Source organism: Herpailurus yagouaroundi, unplaced genomic scaffold, assembly GCF_014898765.1.
Source record: "Herpailurus yagouaroundi ecotype Mexico unplaced genomic scaffold, PumYag 100, whole genome shotgun sequence".
Taxonomy (NCBI): Eukaryota; Metazoa; Chordata; class Mammalia; order Carnivora; family Felidae; genus Herpailurus; species Herpailurus yagouaroundi.
Window position 1 is genome coordinate 17,633,190 of NW_024412391.1, and position 17,711 is coordinate 17,650,900.

At 46.3% G+C, this 17,711-nt stretch overlaps 1 protein-coding gene across 4 annotated transcripts in view; it reads right to left on the reverse strand.

Annotated features, from left to right (window-relative positions):
* Positions 1-5,587: 5,587 nt before the first annotated feature.
* Positions 5,588-17,711, reverse strand: part of GARIN1A (golgi associated RAB2 interactor 1A) — a 28,450-nt gene continuing 16,326 nt past the window's right edge. For 3 of the 4 annotated variants that reach the window (XM_040472043.1, XM_040472042.1, XM_040472040.1), the window contains exons 2-5: positions 16,031-16,215; positions 14,958-15,207; positions 11,000-11,118; positions 5,588-5,955 (exon numbers count right to left, since the gene is read on the reverse strand). In XM_040472043.1, coding sequence (XP_040327977.1) covers positions 5,760-5,955; positions 11,000-11,118; positions 14,958-15,207; positions 16,031-16,194 — 729 coding nt within the window. In that variant the 5' untranslated portion in view covers positions 16,195-16,215 and the 3' untranslated portion in view covers positions 5,588-5,759. The remainder of the gene's footprint in view (positions 5,956-10,999; positions 11,119-14,957; positions 15,208-16,030; positions 16,216-17,711) is intronic. The other variant, XM_040472041.1, reaches the window with a different exon arrangement.

Below are 17,711 nucleotides of genomic sequence, written 5' to 3' on the forward strand. Positions count from 1 at the left end.
CTTTTAACTTACGTGTTTATTGGTTATTAACAACTTTACTATCCCTCATGTGGTGTTATTTTCATTTTCATCTGGGAAATCGATGTCAAAGATAAGTCCACTAAACAAAGGCTGTCATTTCTTCCCTTGTTGGGGTCCGGGTTGGGAGGGTGGGGGAGAACAACGTGGGGCAGCCAGGGCTGGCTATGGCAGAAATGGGTTTATTTAACAACCTTTAATTGGGTGTCCTGCAGGAACCAGGCACTGGAGGATACACAAGCGAATAAGGTATCTATGGTTGGTGTATTTGCCAACACAGCATCCACTTTTCTGGGAACAGCACCACATTAGTTAGACTTCACGGTTGTAATCACAGAAACTGACAGGTCAACCTTAGCCAAAGGGAATTTCTTGGAAGACTATTGGCGGGTCTCTACCACAAATGAACGTTAAAGTAACCAGGCTTGGGGGATAGCAGAAACCAAAAGAGAAGCAATAGCCTGGATGGAAGTCCAGCAAGGGCTGCCTGGCCATGGCTATGAGGGTCTATGGATGGCAATTTACCAGGAGGAAACGTCAGAAGTAAAGGGGATGATCCCCCTGCTCAGTATATAAAATTCAGCTAAGTCCTTACAATGGACCTGATGGGTTAGCAGAAGGGCTGGTTCCTGAAACTGGGAAAGCGTTGAGTAGAAGAGGCCACCATAAGAAGAGCAGCTTCTTTCTGTTCAGGGACACAGCCCACTTATGTGACTACAAGAGACGGAGTGATTGTCTTGACCTCCTACCTGGACTTCCTACTGGGCAAACCCACCTGGACACCAGAGGCAATGGGCCCTTCGATGTAGCCCATACAGATCAGCTTGGAGAGCAGGCAGGAATCAGAGTTCTGGGGCATGGAGAAGGTGGAAAAAGGATTGGATTTGGAAGGAGAAGGGAAGTATCTAGCACACAGAGGCATAAGGCCCGAGTCAGGATTCCTGGGACACTGAACGTTTAGGGGATAAACACAAAGAGCGCATGGTGGGGACTTATTCATGCCACTGAATGTCCCAAACAGACTGGAGATTAAATCCAAGTCCTACATCCTTGGTGGCGCCCTGGATCAGCTCCTTCCAGTCTCTTCAGTTTCTTCAGCGATCTCTTTGATTCTGTGAGCCATTCTCAAATGGACACAAGGACACAAAACCCAGGCTCCTCCTGCCTCAGAGTTGTCCCTGTTGACTGCACCTGGAGAATTCTGGTTGGTACTAGTTTCGTATGGATTGGTACTACAGCATGGGCTGCAGGCCATATAGGTCCCCAACAAGATAGAATAGAATGAATGCAGCAAGATTCCATGAACATTCTGGGGTGAAAACTTAGCCGTCAGTGGTCCACAGCTAATTAAATAACCAGTAGTTGATAACAAGGACCACTTGACAACAGACGTGTCTGCTGGAGGCAGGCGGTTGCTGCCTTAGGACAAGATAAAGGGTATGAAGAATTCCAGAACACTGGAGTAGAATGGGTGCTTCTGATGACACCGAATAACTCAAAGAGAACAGAAGTTAAAGGGAAAAACTCACATTTGGTTCTCTCGGTTATTGAATTATGAAGGCTGTCGAGGTCACAGCTTCAAGCCAGTCTCTTGTGTGACAGAGGCACAGTGTAAGAGTGAGACTCCAATTGGAAAAGGCCTGAAAGACCCAAACCCTCGGGTCCTTCTGAAAACTCCCCACTGCCCATCCCGTGTGAGAGGAAGCCGTTCCTTCCTTGCGAGAAGGGTGCTGAAGATTCCCTTCCGTGTTACGAGGCCAGTAACCAGAATTCAACTCTATGATGCCCCAGCAGGTGTGGGTAGGTATGTATGGGAATCAGTGTAGGGGAGAGAAGGCATTTTTTTTTCAATATATGAAATTTATTGTCAAATTAAGAAAGCATTTACCTAGGAAAACATATCGAAGGAATTGGGCAATTTCTATCTGTAAAGTCTCTAAATATTGATGAGTACCAATTTTAAGGCACTCCATCAGGGAGGGAGAACATAATTTTTAGAGAGGATTGTTTCACTGAAGTGCATGCTGTTACCAGAGATGACATCATAATTGTGCTATTTCTCACAGCGCCGTATATTATAGTTTGCTGTGTTGGCTGAAGCGAAACTCAATTCGGCCTGGTTCACATTAAAGAATGGTGAGAGGCCAGAAATTCCTTGATGCGATGTAGAGAAAGGAATTCAAAGCCTTTGGGAGATAAGAAATCATGTACCTACTGCCGCCCTTTGCCTGACTCCATCCTTTGAGAAGGCTCTGAACGCTTGCACATCCTCAAGGTTTTGAGAAAGCACTAGAATGTTTAAGAGGCTCTCTTTAAACGCGTAAATGGGCTCTGTAATCTCAGTGACGAGAAGAGAGTTCTAGGGAGCACTCAAGGACCAGAAGCGTAGTTCTGCATGATAATCAGAGCCGAGAATGGTTTGAACTTTCAAGATTCTGTGTCTGTGGTTCATTAATCAAGGATGCTTTCGGGACATTTTTCATGCCATCTGGCTGCCTGTCCTCCTTTCTGGGGATTTACACATTGTGAGTTTCACTTCCTCGAGGCGGAAGCCAGGCCTGACTTTCGTAGCCTCCTTTTCAGCCCAAGCGCATCCAGGCCAGGGCCACTGGTGGGAGCTGAAGGATACGTGCCACAGTGGGGACACGGAGTCCTCCTTGGAGCAGTCCCGCAGCCGTGGTTGGGCCACTGTTCCTTGTCCCGGCTACGTAAGCCCTCAAGCCATTTCTCTCTTGCCCTTCCAGAAACTCTGTCAGCCACTGGATATCCTTTGAGATGTTCATTTCATGCTTGAACTAGAGTTGGTTGTTGACAACTAAAATATCAGGACTGGTTTGGGGTCTCTAGGAATCAAATTGATAGGCAATGGCTCAGGTCATTTGTATCATCAAATGAAAGCTGGCTCTGATGAATAGGGTTAGAGAATCACGCCTGCTTATCACTCCTCAGTCCTCAGTCAGTGCTCACACCCGGGATCTGTGAATGAGGGGAAGGCCGGGATCCTTAACCGGGGATCCTATTACAAACACCGAAAACCACCTGCCATGAATGTTCCTTCTAGGAATCTCCAAAGAGACCTTAGGCCATTTACAGTGATAATGTGCCCTCATAAAAGGAAAACACAGAAACTTTTGGGAACCTCGGGCTACTGACTCTGAGTTAACACCCACGCCCCCCCCCCCCGCCGCGCCCGGCCGGGGGCCCCAAAATGCTACGCCGATCAGACTGGAATCCTTCAGACCCAGTGTTGGGTAGAAAAACTGTCTCAAGGGAACACGCAAAGTGTAACACAATCTGTCTAAACTCTTCATCCCTATCCGGAAACATGCAAGTGAGCAAAACAAGCCAGTGAACCCTGGATAACTTAGCGAGGATGTACAGAGATGCTTGAGGCCCATGGCGGGGTGCCTCCCTGAACAGATAGCAAAGAGTCAGATTTTGGTGGACATCTGTTATTGTCAGCCACCAGACATCCGTTCCCCTAGCCGCTCTCTTGTGACACCCCTCAATTTCCCTTGGGGAAACGACCCGGCCTGCTGCAGCGTTTGATGAGATGTTCAATTAGCCACCCTTACCTGAATGCCCAGAGCTGTTCTGATGTCAGTGCACTCCAAGACTGGCTCTTTAACGGTCCCTTTGAGTCTGTGAGCTAACCCAGATCCTTCCAATAAATTCCCTTTGGTTTAAATTTGAGTCAGCTTCTTTTATTTGCAAAGAACTCTAATAATATACAGTGGCATCTATTCTCAAAGGGTTCCTAGCCCCACCAAGGAAATGAACATGTAAACAAGGATAAAGGTGTGAGAAGGGCAATAAACAGGCAGACACAGAGTACGATATTAGCGTAGAGGAACTCCCATCAGTAGGGACAAGGATCACGACAGCAATAGGTAGAAATGCAAGGAAAGTTCCTTGCGTAGAGTGAAGGACAAACAACACCCTCGTAGTGTCTAAACACCCCGTGCGTTTTGGAGACCACAAGAAATTTAGCATGTGGGAACGTGAGGTTCAATGGAAGCAGCCTCTGGAGAAGCGGAGGGGCTGGAGATCGATCCAAGCCTGGCCATTTCATAACAGCGAGTTTAGTTTTTATCAAGGGTGAAGCTGTGGTCAGAATGGTGTTTCAGAAAGATCGCTCTTTCGAAGTAAAGAAGGGAAGTGGGCTGGGAGAAATCGGAAACTCATTGGACTTTGGAGTTAGACTGGGTTCAGGTCCTGGCCCTGCTACTGACTCCCTCTATGACCTTAAGCAAGTTCTTGAACCTCTCTGAGGCTCATATTCATCATCTGTAAAATGTGGTAACAAGAGTATCTACCTCCCAATGAGTTGCGTGGATTAAGTGATCTCTGTAAAGTTTCACCATAGGGTTGGGCACATGGTAAGTTGCTAACGAAGTTAGCTATTATTGGCATAATGATGACAGCTTGGGAGACCAGCTGGGGTCATCGCAATAGTTCAGGTGAGAGTTGATGGAGTTTTAAACCAAGGCAATAGAAATGAGGGCGGAGAGCCCCTAAATGTTTGTAAATACACTGCGTCAGTTGAGTGACTGGCCATTCATACAGGGACACTGTGAGAGTGGCATGGGTACATATCAATAATGATATAGGACCACAAGCATACATTGGGGAGCATGGCCACCCTTCACATTAGCTTGTTCTAAGTTCTGCTGCTAGACATCCCTCACCAGCACCAACACTGCTCAGCTTGATTACAGCAGGCTGGAAGGAAATTTGTTTGGTTTTTATTTTTATTGCAGATGAAAAGAAACCCACAGACACTGGGCATACTCCCAGCTCGTGTCTTTTATGATCCTCTTGAGCCAGGATTTATAGCTCAGCCCACCTGAGCGTGCACAAGGGGAAGAGGGGCACGTTCTTTCTCACTCTGTCACTCTATTTCCTATCGTGTGGACTCTAGAAAGGTGGGTCCTCTAGCCTTGATTTGCAGACCCGTGACTCAAACACCATGCCAGCCTCAGTGGGCTTCCTGTGTCTCCGGAATAGGGCTCAGTATCTCTCCCACACTGTCCCTCGAGGCAGGTAACTTGTCTGTTTGGGCCTCTCTAATATGCCCAGCATCAAGCACAGTGCCTGGCACCTAGAGGGGGCTTGATTAATAGTTACTGAATATTGTGGTAGTGTTGTCCACGTGAGTATTTGCCATTTGTCCAGAGGCTGGCCAGAGCTCCTGCCCCACCCCTCATACACACAGATAACTGTGTCTTCCAGTTTGCTTTCATTAGGCCCGGGCTAGGAAAAGCCAAATCCGTTAGGACTCCTGGTCACTGGTGGTCATCGTCATAGTTGGTCGGCATCATTGTCAAGATTTCTCTCACTTTGGGTTTGCAGCAGCCCTGCCTCTGTTTCCCCCTACCCCCCTGAATGAGGAAGTTGGCTTTTTCCTCAGGCCCGTTCCTCTGGACTGGACTTCTTGGCTCTGCTTGGCTGCTTTGGGGTTCCAGCTGAGCAGACAGAACATTTTTCCCATTTATTTTCCTAAGGGGTGAGCTCCCGTTCCTAATCGGTCCATCCCCAGCCTGAAGCCCTGCAGAGCACAGCCCGTAACAACTAGGAACTCACTTGGAGGTTTATTGGTGGAAGTACAAAGCACTGTGTTATAAGCACCCTCATACCTCTCCCACGGTCTTTTGGCCCACAGTGGGAAAACAGCATCGATAGGAGATTGTAGCAAGCGCACTGAAGGAAGCTAGGGAAGATCGCCCCGTTCTGGATAGGTGTCAGGGTCCAAAAAAGTTCTCTCCTAGGGAACTGGCAACAGGAGCCTGCAGGAAGTGCTCATCTGGATTCTCTTGTTCCCAGAGGCTGTGGCTCAAGGCAGCTCTCATGGGTATTTTCAAACTGACTGGAGATGCCACCCGCAAGGGGGTCTTAGAGCTGTCCAAATTGTCTATTTTGATGGCGAGATTGGTGTTACTGTGGGAGCCCAGGAATTTTGGAGTCATCGAAAGCAATAAAAGAAAGAGAAAGCATTGTTAAAAGTTTAATTTAAAAAACGGTTTCTAAATTGTATATTTTCCAGTACAAGTGCCTTGAATGTAGATGCGGATGTGGGAATGCTGGCCAGGGACGACACGTATAAATGGTATGATATATCAAGAGAGACTTGGGGACGCCTGGATGGCTCAGTTGGTTAAGCGTCCGACTTCAGCTCAGGTCATGATCTCACGGGTTCATGGCTTTGAACCCGTGAGATCTGTGTGCAGACAGTGTGGAGCCTGCTTGGGATTCTCTCTCTCTCCCTCTCTCTGCCCCTCCCCCACTCGCATGCACACGCTCTCTCACTCTCTCTCTCTCTCAAAATAAATAAATAAACATAAAGAGAGAGGGAGAGTGACTTGAACAAAGAAAACCAAGCAGGAGGGAGGCTCTGGCTAAGGTCTGCTCTGCTGGAGTGGAACAGACACCCCTCCAAATCTTAAGCACCACTTTTATGTGGTGAGAACCTAATTTGTTAACTAAGACTCAAAGGCAAGACCTGAGCCCCGTGGGATCTGCCTGATGCCCACTATAACCTGACAGCTATCAGCATAAGGAAAAGAAAACCTCACGACAGTTCTCCAAAACAGTAACAGCTTTGAAAAAAGTTACAGCCACTGAATGTGCCTAGAAAAACACAGAGTGTGGCTAACATTTTTAAAAATTTTGATTCTAAGTGAAATACATGGTTATTTTATTTTATTTTTTAAATTTTATTTTATTTTTCAACGTTTATTTTTTGGGGGGGGGAGGGGCAGAGAGAGAGGGAGACAGAGGGTCCAAAGTGGGCTCTGTGCTGACAGCAGAGAGCCCGGTGCGTGGCTTGAACTCATGACCTGAGCCCAAGTCAGACTCTTAACCAACTGAGCCACCCAGGAACCCCCGGTTTGTTTTTTGTTTGTTTTTTCATTTAAAATAACCATGTTGGGGCACCTGGGTGGCTCAGTCAGTTCAGTTGAGCATCTGGCTCTTGATTTTGGCTCAGGTCGTGATCCCAGGGTCGTGGAATTGAGTCCCGCACCAGGCTCCTCACTGAGTGTGGAGCCTTCTTGAGAGTCTCTCTCTCTCTCTCTCTCTCTCTCTCTCTCTCTCTCCCTCTGCCTCATTTCCCTGCTCTCTCTCTCTAAAAATTAAAAAAAAAAAAATGAAAACGAGGGAAACCACAAAAAAGCACCAAATGGAAAATAAAAATCACTCACACTGCAACTATTCAAAGATAAGATGCGATGATTTTTTAAGTGAAAATAAGTTTAGTTATGTAGCCAGAGCCTGGCAAAATGGCCAAATAGTCTACAAAATCTTTGCCATAAAACACCTAGAGATTCTAGATAAAATATAATCACATAATTTAAAATGTATTGTTAAGCCCACAAAAAGCAAAGAACAATCCCAGGGGTCAAAAATTAAAGACTGGCAAAGTGTGGGCTGAAGCTGGGGGTGCCCGAGGGACTTGCCAGTCTTGGTGGCCCTGGGCTTAGGTTTTACCCACTTCAGTTTAGGCCAACATGAGTCCCACGGGTAAAGGCCTGTTTGAGAAAGCTCAGGATAAAAAAAATTCCAGCTACAGACTGCTCCAAGACCCAGACGGTTATCTTGCGTATCTGTCCATATCTGTGTACGAGGACGCACAGAGCAGCAACAGAGCATCTGATGTATCTGAAGACAGGGGAGCTCCTATTCCCCCCACAGGTTCTCAGTGGAAAGTGCCCGGGACAGTTTGAGGAGGAGGAAACTGGAAGTAAGTGCAAGGGCTCTGGCTGCGGTGAAGTCGGAAGAGGCTGGAGCCCTACATGCCTTATGGTCTCTTGAAGCCATCGGAACACTCTCTCTTGCAAGACACAGCCTCACACTAAGGAAAAGCCACTGGAAACGGGGTCCAAATTGAGTAGGACGGGAAGAATAAAAGCAAAGAAAAGAGAAAGATCAGCTAAAGACAGGAGAGAGGATCACAGCCCTAGAAGTGCAAGGCCATCAACACTTCCCAAAAGCCACACAAGAGGGAGCTCTAGAGACCAAACCAGAAAGCAACCTGGACTGACCGTCATTCCCAAAGGTTCAGGAAAATCATTTTCACGTTAAAAATAACTGTCGGAAAAGGACAGTAATCAAACGCCACACAAAATTATATGAGAAAAACAAAGTATATGAAGCATACCAAATACTTACAATGAAAGCACACTAAAAAGATATGCCTGCAAAACAAATGAAAAGTACAACCTAGCATTTCAAAATGAGCTAAAAGAAATGAAGAAAGTGATAGACTATATGAGGGTGCCACCCAAGTCAGAACTTAAAAGATTTGTAAATGGGGTGATGAAACTGAGGAGAGAGTCAAACATTTTTAAAGAAACCATTATTTCCCCAAATGAAGCCTAAACCAGAAAGAATACAGGAGCAAACAAAGCAGACAGTGCCTTAAGAGGAAGAAAAGAATAGAAGGAGAGCTTAAAGAAAGAAAAAGAGGGGCGCCTGGGTGGCGCAGTCGGTTAAGCGTCCGACTTCGGCTCAGGTCACGATCTCGCGGTCCGTGAGTTCGAGCCCCGCGTCGGGCTCTGGGCTGATGGCTCGGAGCCTGGAGCCTGTTTCCGATTCTGTGTCTCCTTCTCTCTCTGCCCCTCCCCCGTTCATGCTCTGTCTCTCTCTGTCCCAAAAATAAATTAAAAAAACGTTGAAAAGAAAAAAAGAAAGAAAAACAGAAAATGACAGCTCTATTAGACAGGCAAAGATGAGCCAATCTTCAAATAACAAGAGTATCCAAAAGAGAAACTTTTGCATTATAATTCAATACAACTATCTTGAAAGTAAAACAAAACAAAACAAAACAAAACAAAACCCAAGAACCACAAGGCTGGAAAGCACATATAAAGGCACGCAATGACCTGGGAGAGCAGCCTAGCATGACCACCACGGGGACCCTGCCCCAGAGGGAGGCTAAAACAGCACTGAGAGAGAGAAGGGGTGTGGAGAGTCCCTTGTCTAAAGCGGCTGCCTTTTCCCCCTGAAGCTGAAAGAGAGGGGGCTTCCTAGGATCATCCAGAGATTTTGAACTGGGGCCCCCTGGAGGCAGGGGTCCTCGGAGACCCCGTAGGTAGGGACACAAGTCCTGAGCAGGAAATCTGAAGGGCGGGAAAGATGGAAGAATAGGTCTCTTGGGTGGAGGAGTGAAGAGGAGTCATTCCTGTGTCCAGGGGCTCATCAAAGCCTGAGAGGACGTTTCTCGAGGGCCAGACGTGGACTATACCTGAGACAGAGAGAGCCAGCCTGGAGCCATTGTAAGCCCTGCCCAAGAGAACGTCCTTACAGCCAGAGCCCCAGGGGGGTGGTGGCTGGAGGAAAGGAAGGTGTCAGAGCATCACCAGAGTTGCAGTTGGGGATGAGCGGGGTGTCAGGTGTGGGACTTTAAAGAACCCAAGGAAGCTTCTAAGAGAAAAAATTAGCTTTAAAGTTAGGAAACAGGGGGTGCCTGGGTGGCTCAGTCAGCTGGGCATACAGTTTCTGCTCAGGTCATGATCTCACAGTTCATGAGTTCGAGCCCCGTGTTGGCCCTGTGCTGACAGCTGAGAGCCTGGAGCCTGCTTCGGATTCGGTCTCTGTCTCTCTCTGCACCTCCCCCGCTCTCTTTCTCTCTCTCTCAAAATATAAATAAACATTTAAGAAAAATTTTAAGTTAGGAAACAGAAGGAGAAGAGGAGTGAAAACCCAGTGCCCACCGCGAAGGGCCATCTTAACATGAGGCCAGACTGAGGGAAGGTGTGAACAGTTCAGGGTTTTGGTAATTATCAGCCACATTTTAATTTCAGAATTGATGCTTCTTTTTCAGTTTAAAGGGACCAGAGGACCTTTTATATTCTAAGAAGGAGCCCATATGCTTAGGGGGCCTGTCAGAGAATCAGCTTTTATCTAAGGGCAAGAAGAAAACTCCCACTGAAAAAATTATAAAGGGAAGACAAAAATAAATTTACATTAAAAAAACTTTCTTAGTGTTTATTTTTGAGAGAGAGAGAGAGAGACAGAGACAGAGCACAAGCGGGAGAAAGGCAGAGAGAGAGGGAGACATAGAATCCAAAGCAGGCTCCAGGCTCCAAGCTGTCAGCACAGAGCCCGACGCGGGGCTTGAACCCACGAACCGTGAGATCATGACCCGAACCAAAGTCAAATGCTTAACCGACTGAGCCACTCAGGTGCCCCCAAAATAAATTTACATTTTTTTTTTAATTTTTTTTTCAACGTTTATTTATTTTTGGGACAGAGAGAGACAAAGCATGAACAGGGGAGGGGCAGAGAGAGAGGGAGACACAGAATCGGAAACAGCCTCCAGGCTCTGAGCCATCAGCCCAGAGCCTGACGCGGGGCTCGAACTCATGGACCGCGAGATCGTGACCTGGCTGAAGTCGGACGCTTAACCGACTGCGCCACCCAGGCGCCCCATAAATTTACATTTTGATGGTATCCTGCAAGCTATACTTGTTCAATGTGTCGATTGGGTGATCTTGCTTTTGTTTTCCATCGCTCGTTGCACAGAGAGTCTCATAAAATTAGTGAATTAGTAAATGGCTTTGGAGCCATGTCTGCTTTGGGTTACTGTCTATTCTGTCCATTTTACAGAACAGATAAGTGAGGTGAAGAGAACTCAGAACTGTCTTACCCGGGGGACCCTGGTGAACCGGGTTTGGAGGTAGTCGATATGGAGCTCCATGAATCGGCCTGATCAGCTCACCCTCCTCTGATAACTTACCCCTCGTTCTTTTTATTGAGCACCGTCTATGAAAGCACTGCAGTTTGCCTAGGGAATATTCAGACCCAACAGCCACAGACCCTGTTTTTGACAGGCTTATAATAAAACTGAGGGGAGAAATCATATGCATAATGGTCTAGAATGAAAAGAAGGAACTGAGGTAGTTTGGCCGAGGGTGCCACCGTCCCCACCCACGGCTCAGTGCTGCGGGAAGGGATGCCGGAGCTGCCTGCACGGAGGACCCACCTGTCCGCTGTGAGCTGGGACCTCCCTGTGATATTCGAGAAACTGTCACTGGTCTGCTCGGCTGTCAACAGCATGAAGCTTTCGCTGGGCTGGGCGGATGGCAGGAGGCTGCTTTCAGGCTGGGTGGAGAAAGTTACAGTCAGATGACCAGGTCTGCCTGGAGTTCTCAGCCTCCTTGGGCCAGAACCTTGAAGGGGCTCAGCCTTGAGTCTTCCAGCCTCGACCCGGAAACCTGTTCCTTAAGCATCAAGCCCCAGAATCATCAGAGCCCAACTGGGCCCTGGCAGGATAACGTCCTCTCTCTGCTGGGCTGCCAATGGCTACTGTGCCTGAACATTAAGAACGAGAGCAGCAGGGCTGGGAAGCTGACTTTGGAAGGCAGTGATAATAATACGGAAAGGCCTTCAACTGAGACAAGAGGAAGAAAGGGTTTTAGGTTCTGAAATCTGAAGGTGTTAGGCAATCCAGCCTATCGATCTCTTTCTTTCTGTGCTTCTACCCTAAGCAGGTCCTGGAAAAGCCTTCTCTGTGTCAAAAGGGGTGGGGGGTGGGGAGCCTCAAATAAACTGAGAGGAAAAAGTGAATCCTTGGGGGAAAGGTTTACAGACACTTGTGATTCAAGGGTTAAACTTCTTGATACATAAAAAGCTTTATTTTACAAACCAGTTTAGAAAAAAAAACACAAAATGCCAATAGAGAAATCGCCAAAGCGCACAAAAAGACTGTATAATGATGTTCAAACTCATTGAAAATCAAATGGCTGTTACTTTTTCACCTATCATACTAGAAAATTTATTAAAATTTATGCTTCGGGGCGCCTGGGTGGCGCAGTCGGTTAAGCGTCCGACTTCAGCCAGGTCACGATCTCGCGGTCCGTGAGTTCGAGCCTCGCGTCGGGCTCTGGGCTGATGGCTCAGAGCCTGGAGCCTGTTTCCGATTCTGTGTCTCCCTCTCTCTCTGCCCCTCCCCCGTTCATGCTTTGTCTCTCTCTGTCCCAAAAATAAATAAACGTTGAAAAAAAAATTAAAAAAAAATTTATGCTTCTCTATTGTGATAAGGACACAGTGACAGACACTCATATTACTGGAGAGAGTAGACTTTGGCATGAGCTTTCTGGATATAATCTGGCAATATGTATCAAGAGCCTTAAAAATGCTCATACCCTTTGAATTCTGCTTCTAATAATCTATTCTGAGAAAACAAGCAGAAATGTGGTCAGTTCACACAAATGCTTGTTCTAGCATCATTTACCATAATGAAAAGTTAGAAACAACTCTAAATGTCTGGTAACAGGAGAATGGCGAAGTAAATTTTAATTCATTCACACAACTACTGGAACGGCATGAAATTATCAAAATGATGTGTATGAAGAGCTTTAAAAAGAAACGGGAAAATGCTTCTGATATAACCTCAACTGAAAAAAAGCAACATTCAGACATTTATTATGTATTGAATATCCTCAAATATATAAATGAAAAATTAATTTAAGATGGAAGACTGTCCGGACCCCAAAACCGTATCACAAAACCATAATCACCATGACAGTACGGTACTGGCACAAAAACAGACACTCAGATCAATGGAACAGAAGAGAGAACCCAGAAATGGACCACAAACGTATGGCCAATTCATCTTTGACAAAGCAGGAAAGAATATCCAATGGAATAAAGATAGTCTTTCAGCAAGTGGTGCTGGGAAAACTGGACAGCGACGTGCAGAAAAATGAACGTGGACCACTTTCTCACACCATACACAAAAATAAACTCAAAATGGATGAAAGACCTAAGCGTAAGATAGGAAGCCATCAAAATCCTGGAGGAGAAAGCAGGCAAAAACCTCTTTGATCTCAGCCGCAGCAACTTCTTACTCAACACGTCTCCAGAGGCAAGGGAAACAAAAGTGAAAATGAACGATTGGGACCTCATCAAAATAAAAAGCTTCTGCACAGCGAAGGAAACAATCAGCAAAACTAAAAGGCAACGGACGGAATGGGAGAAGATATTTGCAAACAACACATCAGTGAAGGGTTGGTATCCAAAATCTATAAAGAACTTATCAAACTCAACACCCAAAAAACAAATAATCCAGTGAAGAAATGGGCAAAAGACATGAATAGACACTTCTCCAAAGAAGACATCTGGATGGCCAACTGACACATGAAAAAATGCTCAACATCACTCATCATCAGGAAAATACAAATCAAAACCACAATGAGATACCACCTCACACCTGTCAGAATGGCTAACATTAACAAGTCAGGCAACGACAGATGTTGGCAAGGATGTGGAGAAAGAGGATCTCTTTTGCATTGTTGGTGGGAATGCAAGCTGGTGCAGCCACTCTGGAAAACAGTATGGAGCTTCCTCAAAAAATTAAAAATAGAACCACCTTACGACCCAACAATTGCACTACTAGGTATTTATCCAAGGGATACAGGTGTGCTGTTTCGAAGGGGCACATGCGCCCCCATGTTTATAGCAGCACTATCAACAGTAGCCAAAGTACAGAAACAGCCCAAATGTCCACTGATGGATGAATGGATAAAGAAGATGTGGTATATATATACAATGGAGTATTACTCGGCAATCAAAAAGAATGAAATCTTGCCATTTGCAACTACGTGGATGGAACTAGAGGGTATTATGCTAAGCGAAGCTAGTCAGTCAGAGAAAGACAAAAATCATATGACTTCACTCATATGAGGACTTTAAGATACAAAACAGACGAACATAAGGGAAGGGAAGCAAAAATAATATAAAAACAGGGAGGGGGACAAAACATAAGAGACTCTTAAATATGGAGAACAAACAGAGGGTTACTGGAGGGGATATGGGAGGGGGGATGCGCTAAATGGATAAATTATTGTTGCACTATATCTTAACTAACTTGGATGTAAATTTTTTAAAAAAGTGATCTAGGGGAAAAAAAAAGATGGAAAACTGTTAAGAAACAAAACAAATAAGGGGCGCCTGGGTGGCGCAGTCGGTTAAGCGTCCGACTTCAGCCAGGTCACGATCTCGCGGTCCGTGAGTTCGAGCCCCGCATCGGGCTCTGGGCTGATGGCTCAGAGCCTGGAGCCTGTTTCCTGGTTTGCCACCACCCCCTGATTTTTATTTGTTTTGTTTCTTTTTAAAATTTTTTTAATTTTTTTTTTCAACGTTTATTTATTTTGGGACAGAGAGAGACAGAGCATGAACGGGCGAGGGGCAGAGAGAGAGGGTTAAATGGGTGATGGGCATTAAGGAGGGCACTTGTGATGAGCACTGGGTATTGTAGGTAAGTGATGAATCACTAAATTCTACTCCTGAAACTAATACTACACTGTATGTTAACTAACTGGAATTTAAATAAAAAATTGGAGAAAGAATAAATATATAAACAAGCAAACATTAAAAAAAAAAAAGAAGCTGGCAAATTCAATCTAGCCTCTAACGTTAAAGAATAAATGTTTTCAAAGTTTCAATATATTCAACAATGTGAAAGCATATGCAAAATTCTTCAGTTGATATTAAGAAGACAGCATAACTCTAATGCCAAAACCTAATAGAGATCAAACAAAAAAAAGGAAAAAAAAAATACATAAAATGGAAGACTGGAAGGAAGTATGCCAGAATGTTCCAAGTGATTGCTTGGGGTTGGAGAGAAGTAGGGGTGATTTTTCTGTGATTTTCTAATTTTCTTCAGTGAGCATTATTCCTTTTTTAAAACTTAAAAACAAAAAACCCAACAGAAAACAATTTTTAAGTGAGATAACCACTTTATAGCTCTTTTTTTTAAGAAAAAGAAATTCGTTTGCTTTTTATGTTTGTAGACCCCAGTTTGATGCGTGTGTATCCTTGGCCCTTTGAAAACGAAGTCTGCCCCTGCAACACCAGACTTTAATGCCCACCAATCCTCTAAGGAGCTGGGCTTCCCATCCCCCGTCTCGCTGCAGGTCTTGGCGGGAGGCCCCACTTACCGTTATTTCGGTGGAGCTGTTGGACATTTTGGGCACCAGGCAGTGCGTGAATTGGATTCTTGGGTCTTTGGTGGTGATGGACAGACCTTTCTGCAGAATTTTCACCAAGCGGATCCAGAATTGAAATACGGCCTCTGGGTGGTGTTCGTGGAGCCTCAGGTAGTAGATCTTTTCAGTCACTGTCCTAACCCTCAGGATGCGTTGGAGCCGGTCACAGATTTGTAGCTCCACAAACTTCAGGGGGAGAATCCTGGACACAATCGGGAAATCCCCACAGCAGAGGGGCCCATGCATTCAATCAATCATGCGTGCCTACCTAGAGCCTGGCCCCATCTCACTAGGCTCCCGCCTCTGCTTGGGGGATGCCCATGGGAGAAAGCTCACGGTCTGGGAGTGGGAATGATTACTAAAACTAACTCTTCTCTGACTTTCAGGGCCTTCATCACTAAAGAACCTGCCCACATCAATAACAATGGCTGATAGACGATGTCTAACCTCTCATTCAATCCTCACACCCTGTGAGGAAAGAAAGGTATTTTTCATTCCATTGTACAGATGGTGAAACTGAGGCTCAGAACAGCTAACTGATGTGCCCAAGTTTAGACCACATTAAGTAGGAACTGGAACTCAGGTGTTCTGACCCTATTTCCATCCAGATCTCCTCCCTGTATCCTAGTTAACCTTGCTGAGACAGTAAGAAGGGTGGATGTGTCCTGTACATCCAGTATTTTTTTTTTTCAATTGTAACACTCCATAATCCCATCTGACTTTCATACCCCTCGCCTTTTTGCGGGGGAAACCCCCTAAGTCTATAGTGACAATATAAAAGTAAATAAAAGGAAGCCAAGATCCTCAAAGACTAGGCTGAGACAGAGACCAGGGCTCTATAACTTCAACAAGCACAGTGTCTGGTATATCCAGATACGAAAGACATCTTTTTTAATGAATGAATTCTACACTTTATACACTATACATCGTGTATACACATAGCTTATATACTGTCCTTTCTTTTTATCTAAAATCCAGCTGCAAAACAATGCGGTCATCCCACCCCTTCTGCGGCCTTTCTTTACCTGCTGAGGGTGACCACTGGAGCACAATCAGGTGAGCTCCAGGTGGAAAACTGACCCTGGGGCCAGGTGACGTTGGCCATCAGGAGGATGTTGGGGAGTGGCAAGGAGGCCACTGAGGAGGTCACCCCGAGGATCACAGTGGTAGAACCTTCATAGACATCCATCCAGCTCCCGGGCTTAGTGACCTGGAAATCAGCCCAGGTACATGGGTCAGGGAGAAAGAGGAAGGCAAGGGTGGGAGAATACAGGTGCTGGAAAGCAGCACTTTAACTTGGGGACATGCTCGGAGCAAGTGTGCGGCACACTGGCCTGGGCAATGACCAGCATCCATCCTTTTTGTGGGTCTCTCCAAATAGACCAGCTCATTGGCGACAGGAAACTGTGTTGCCCTCCTTTGCATCCTCTGCATTATCCAACGTTAAAGGGATGCATTAGTAAGAAAAAGCTGAGAGGCATTGACATTTTATTCCCCCATCCTCGGGTAGAAGCAGCCAGCACAGGTTTCCAATGATCTGGAAGGGAGATTGTGTAAAGAAGGTTCCAGAAGGGGAGGAGAGTGAGGAAAGAGCTAGTGAATGGGGCAGACCCAGGCGGCCCAGCTTGAGGGACGACTGGGGAGCTTCCCACAAGATGAGGGAGGGCCCGGCTTGTTGCTAGATCTCGTGAGAACCTGTTCTCTTGCAGCATCAGAGGCAGCCCAGGGAGACTGGATGCTTTGCACTGGGCACAGTATTTCAGCTAAGACACACCTGCCTCACTGTCCAGGGCGGGCAGAGAAGCCTCCAAGGAACCACAAGGACCAAGGTAAGGTAAGGAACATTTGAGGAGTGACCGACCAGAGAGCCTTCTCCCAATGTTCTAGACTTTGTAGGACCATTGACACCATTTCACAACCATGGTGGAGCCGGGGACAAGGGGAAAGCCCCAGGAATAACTGAAATTTCAGTTCCCATACACCTGACTAGATGGTGCTCCTAAGAAAAGTCCATTTTCGTTTTGAAGGAAAAAACAAAAACAAACATTTCTTGGAGCCCACAGTGCGGAATGACATTCACATGCACTACGAAACACAGGGGCGGCACACATTGAGAGTAAGTGCTAAGTAAAGGTTTGTGAGTGATGTTTCTTCCAGGTGATGGCAGAGAGGTGATACTGAGGAGGGGGGAGAAAGGGAGCCACCTAATTGTGTGGGGTGATTCCTTTCAGGTCAACTTTTCACTCTGCCATGGGGCAGCTCCAGCAGACAGGCTTTGCCCTCCCCGGAAGAGTCCGAGTTTCCTGCTGCATGAATCACTAAGTGTCCACCCAGAGAATCTACACAGTTTTAATAGCAGGTCAAAGAGAACAGAGTAAGAGAATAAACCTCCTGCCAAAACCTCACACCCAGATAGAAATGACTGGAATTCGCTATCCCGAGTCTGGATCTGCCACGTCCCTGCTCTTCCTCCGCTGAGACTGTGTTAGGAAGGAGCACGCCCGCGGGCTGCCAGCTGATTGCCCCACTCTGCAGCCCCCTGGGAGCAGTGCAGGAACCGGGGAGCACTCGGAGCGGCGAACCAGCTCTTTGAAATCTGGGGGGCTCCATCAGGGAGTAGCTTGCTGCTCTGTGAACGCGTCTTCTAATTGAGCTCAAATTGTCTCCACTCTCTCCTGTGACTCCTCACTGCTTTGTGACCCCATC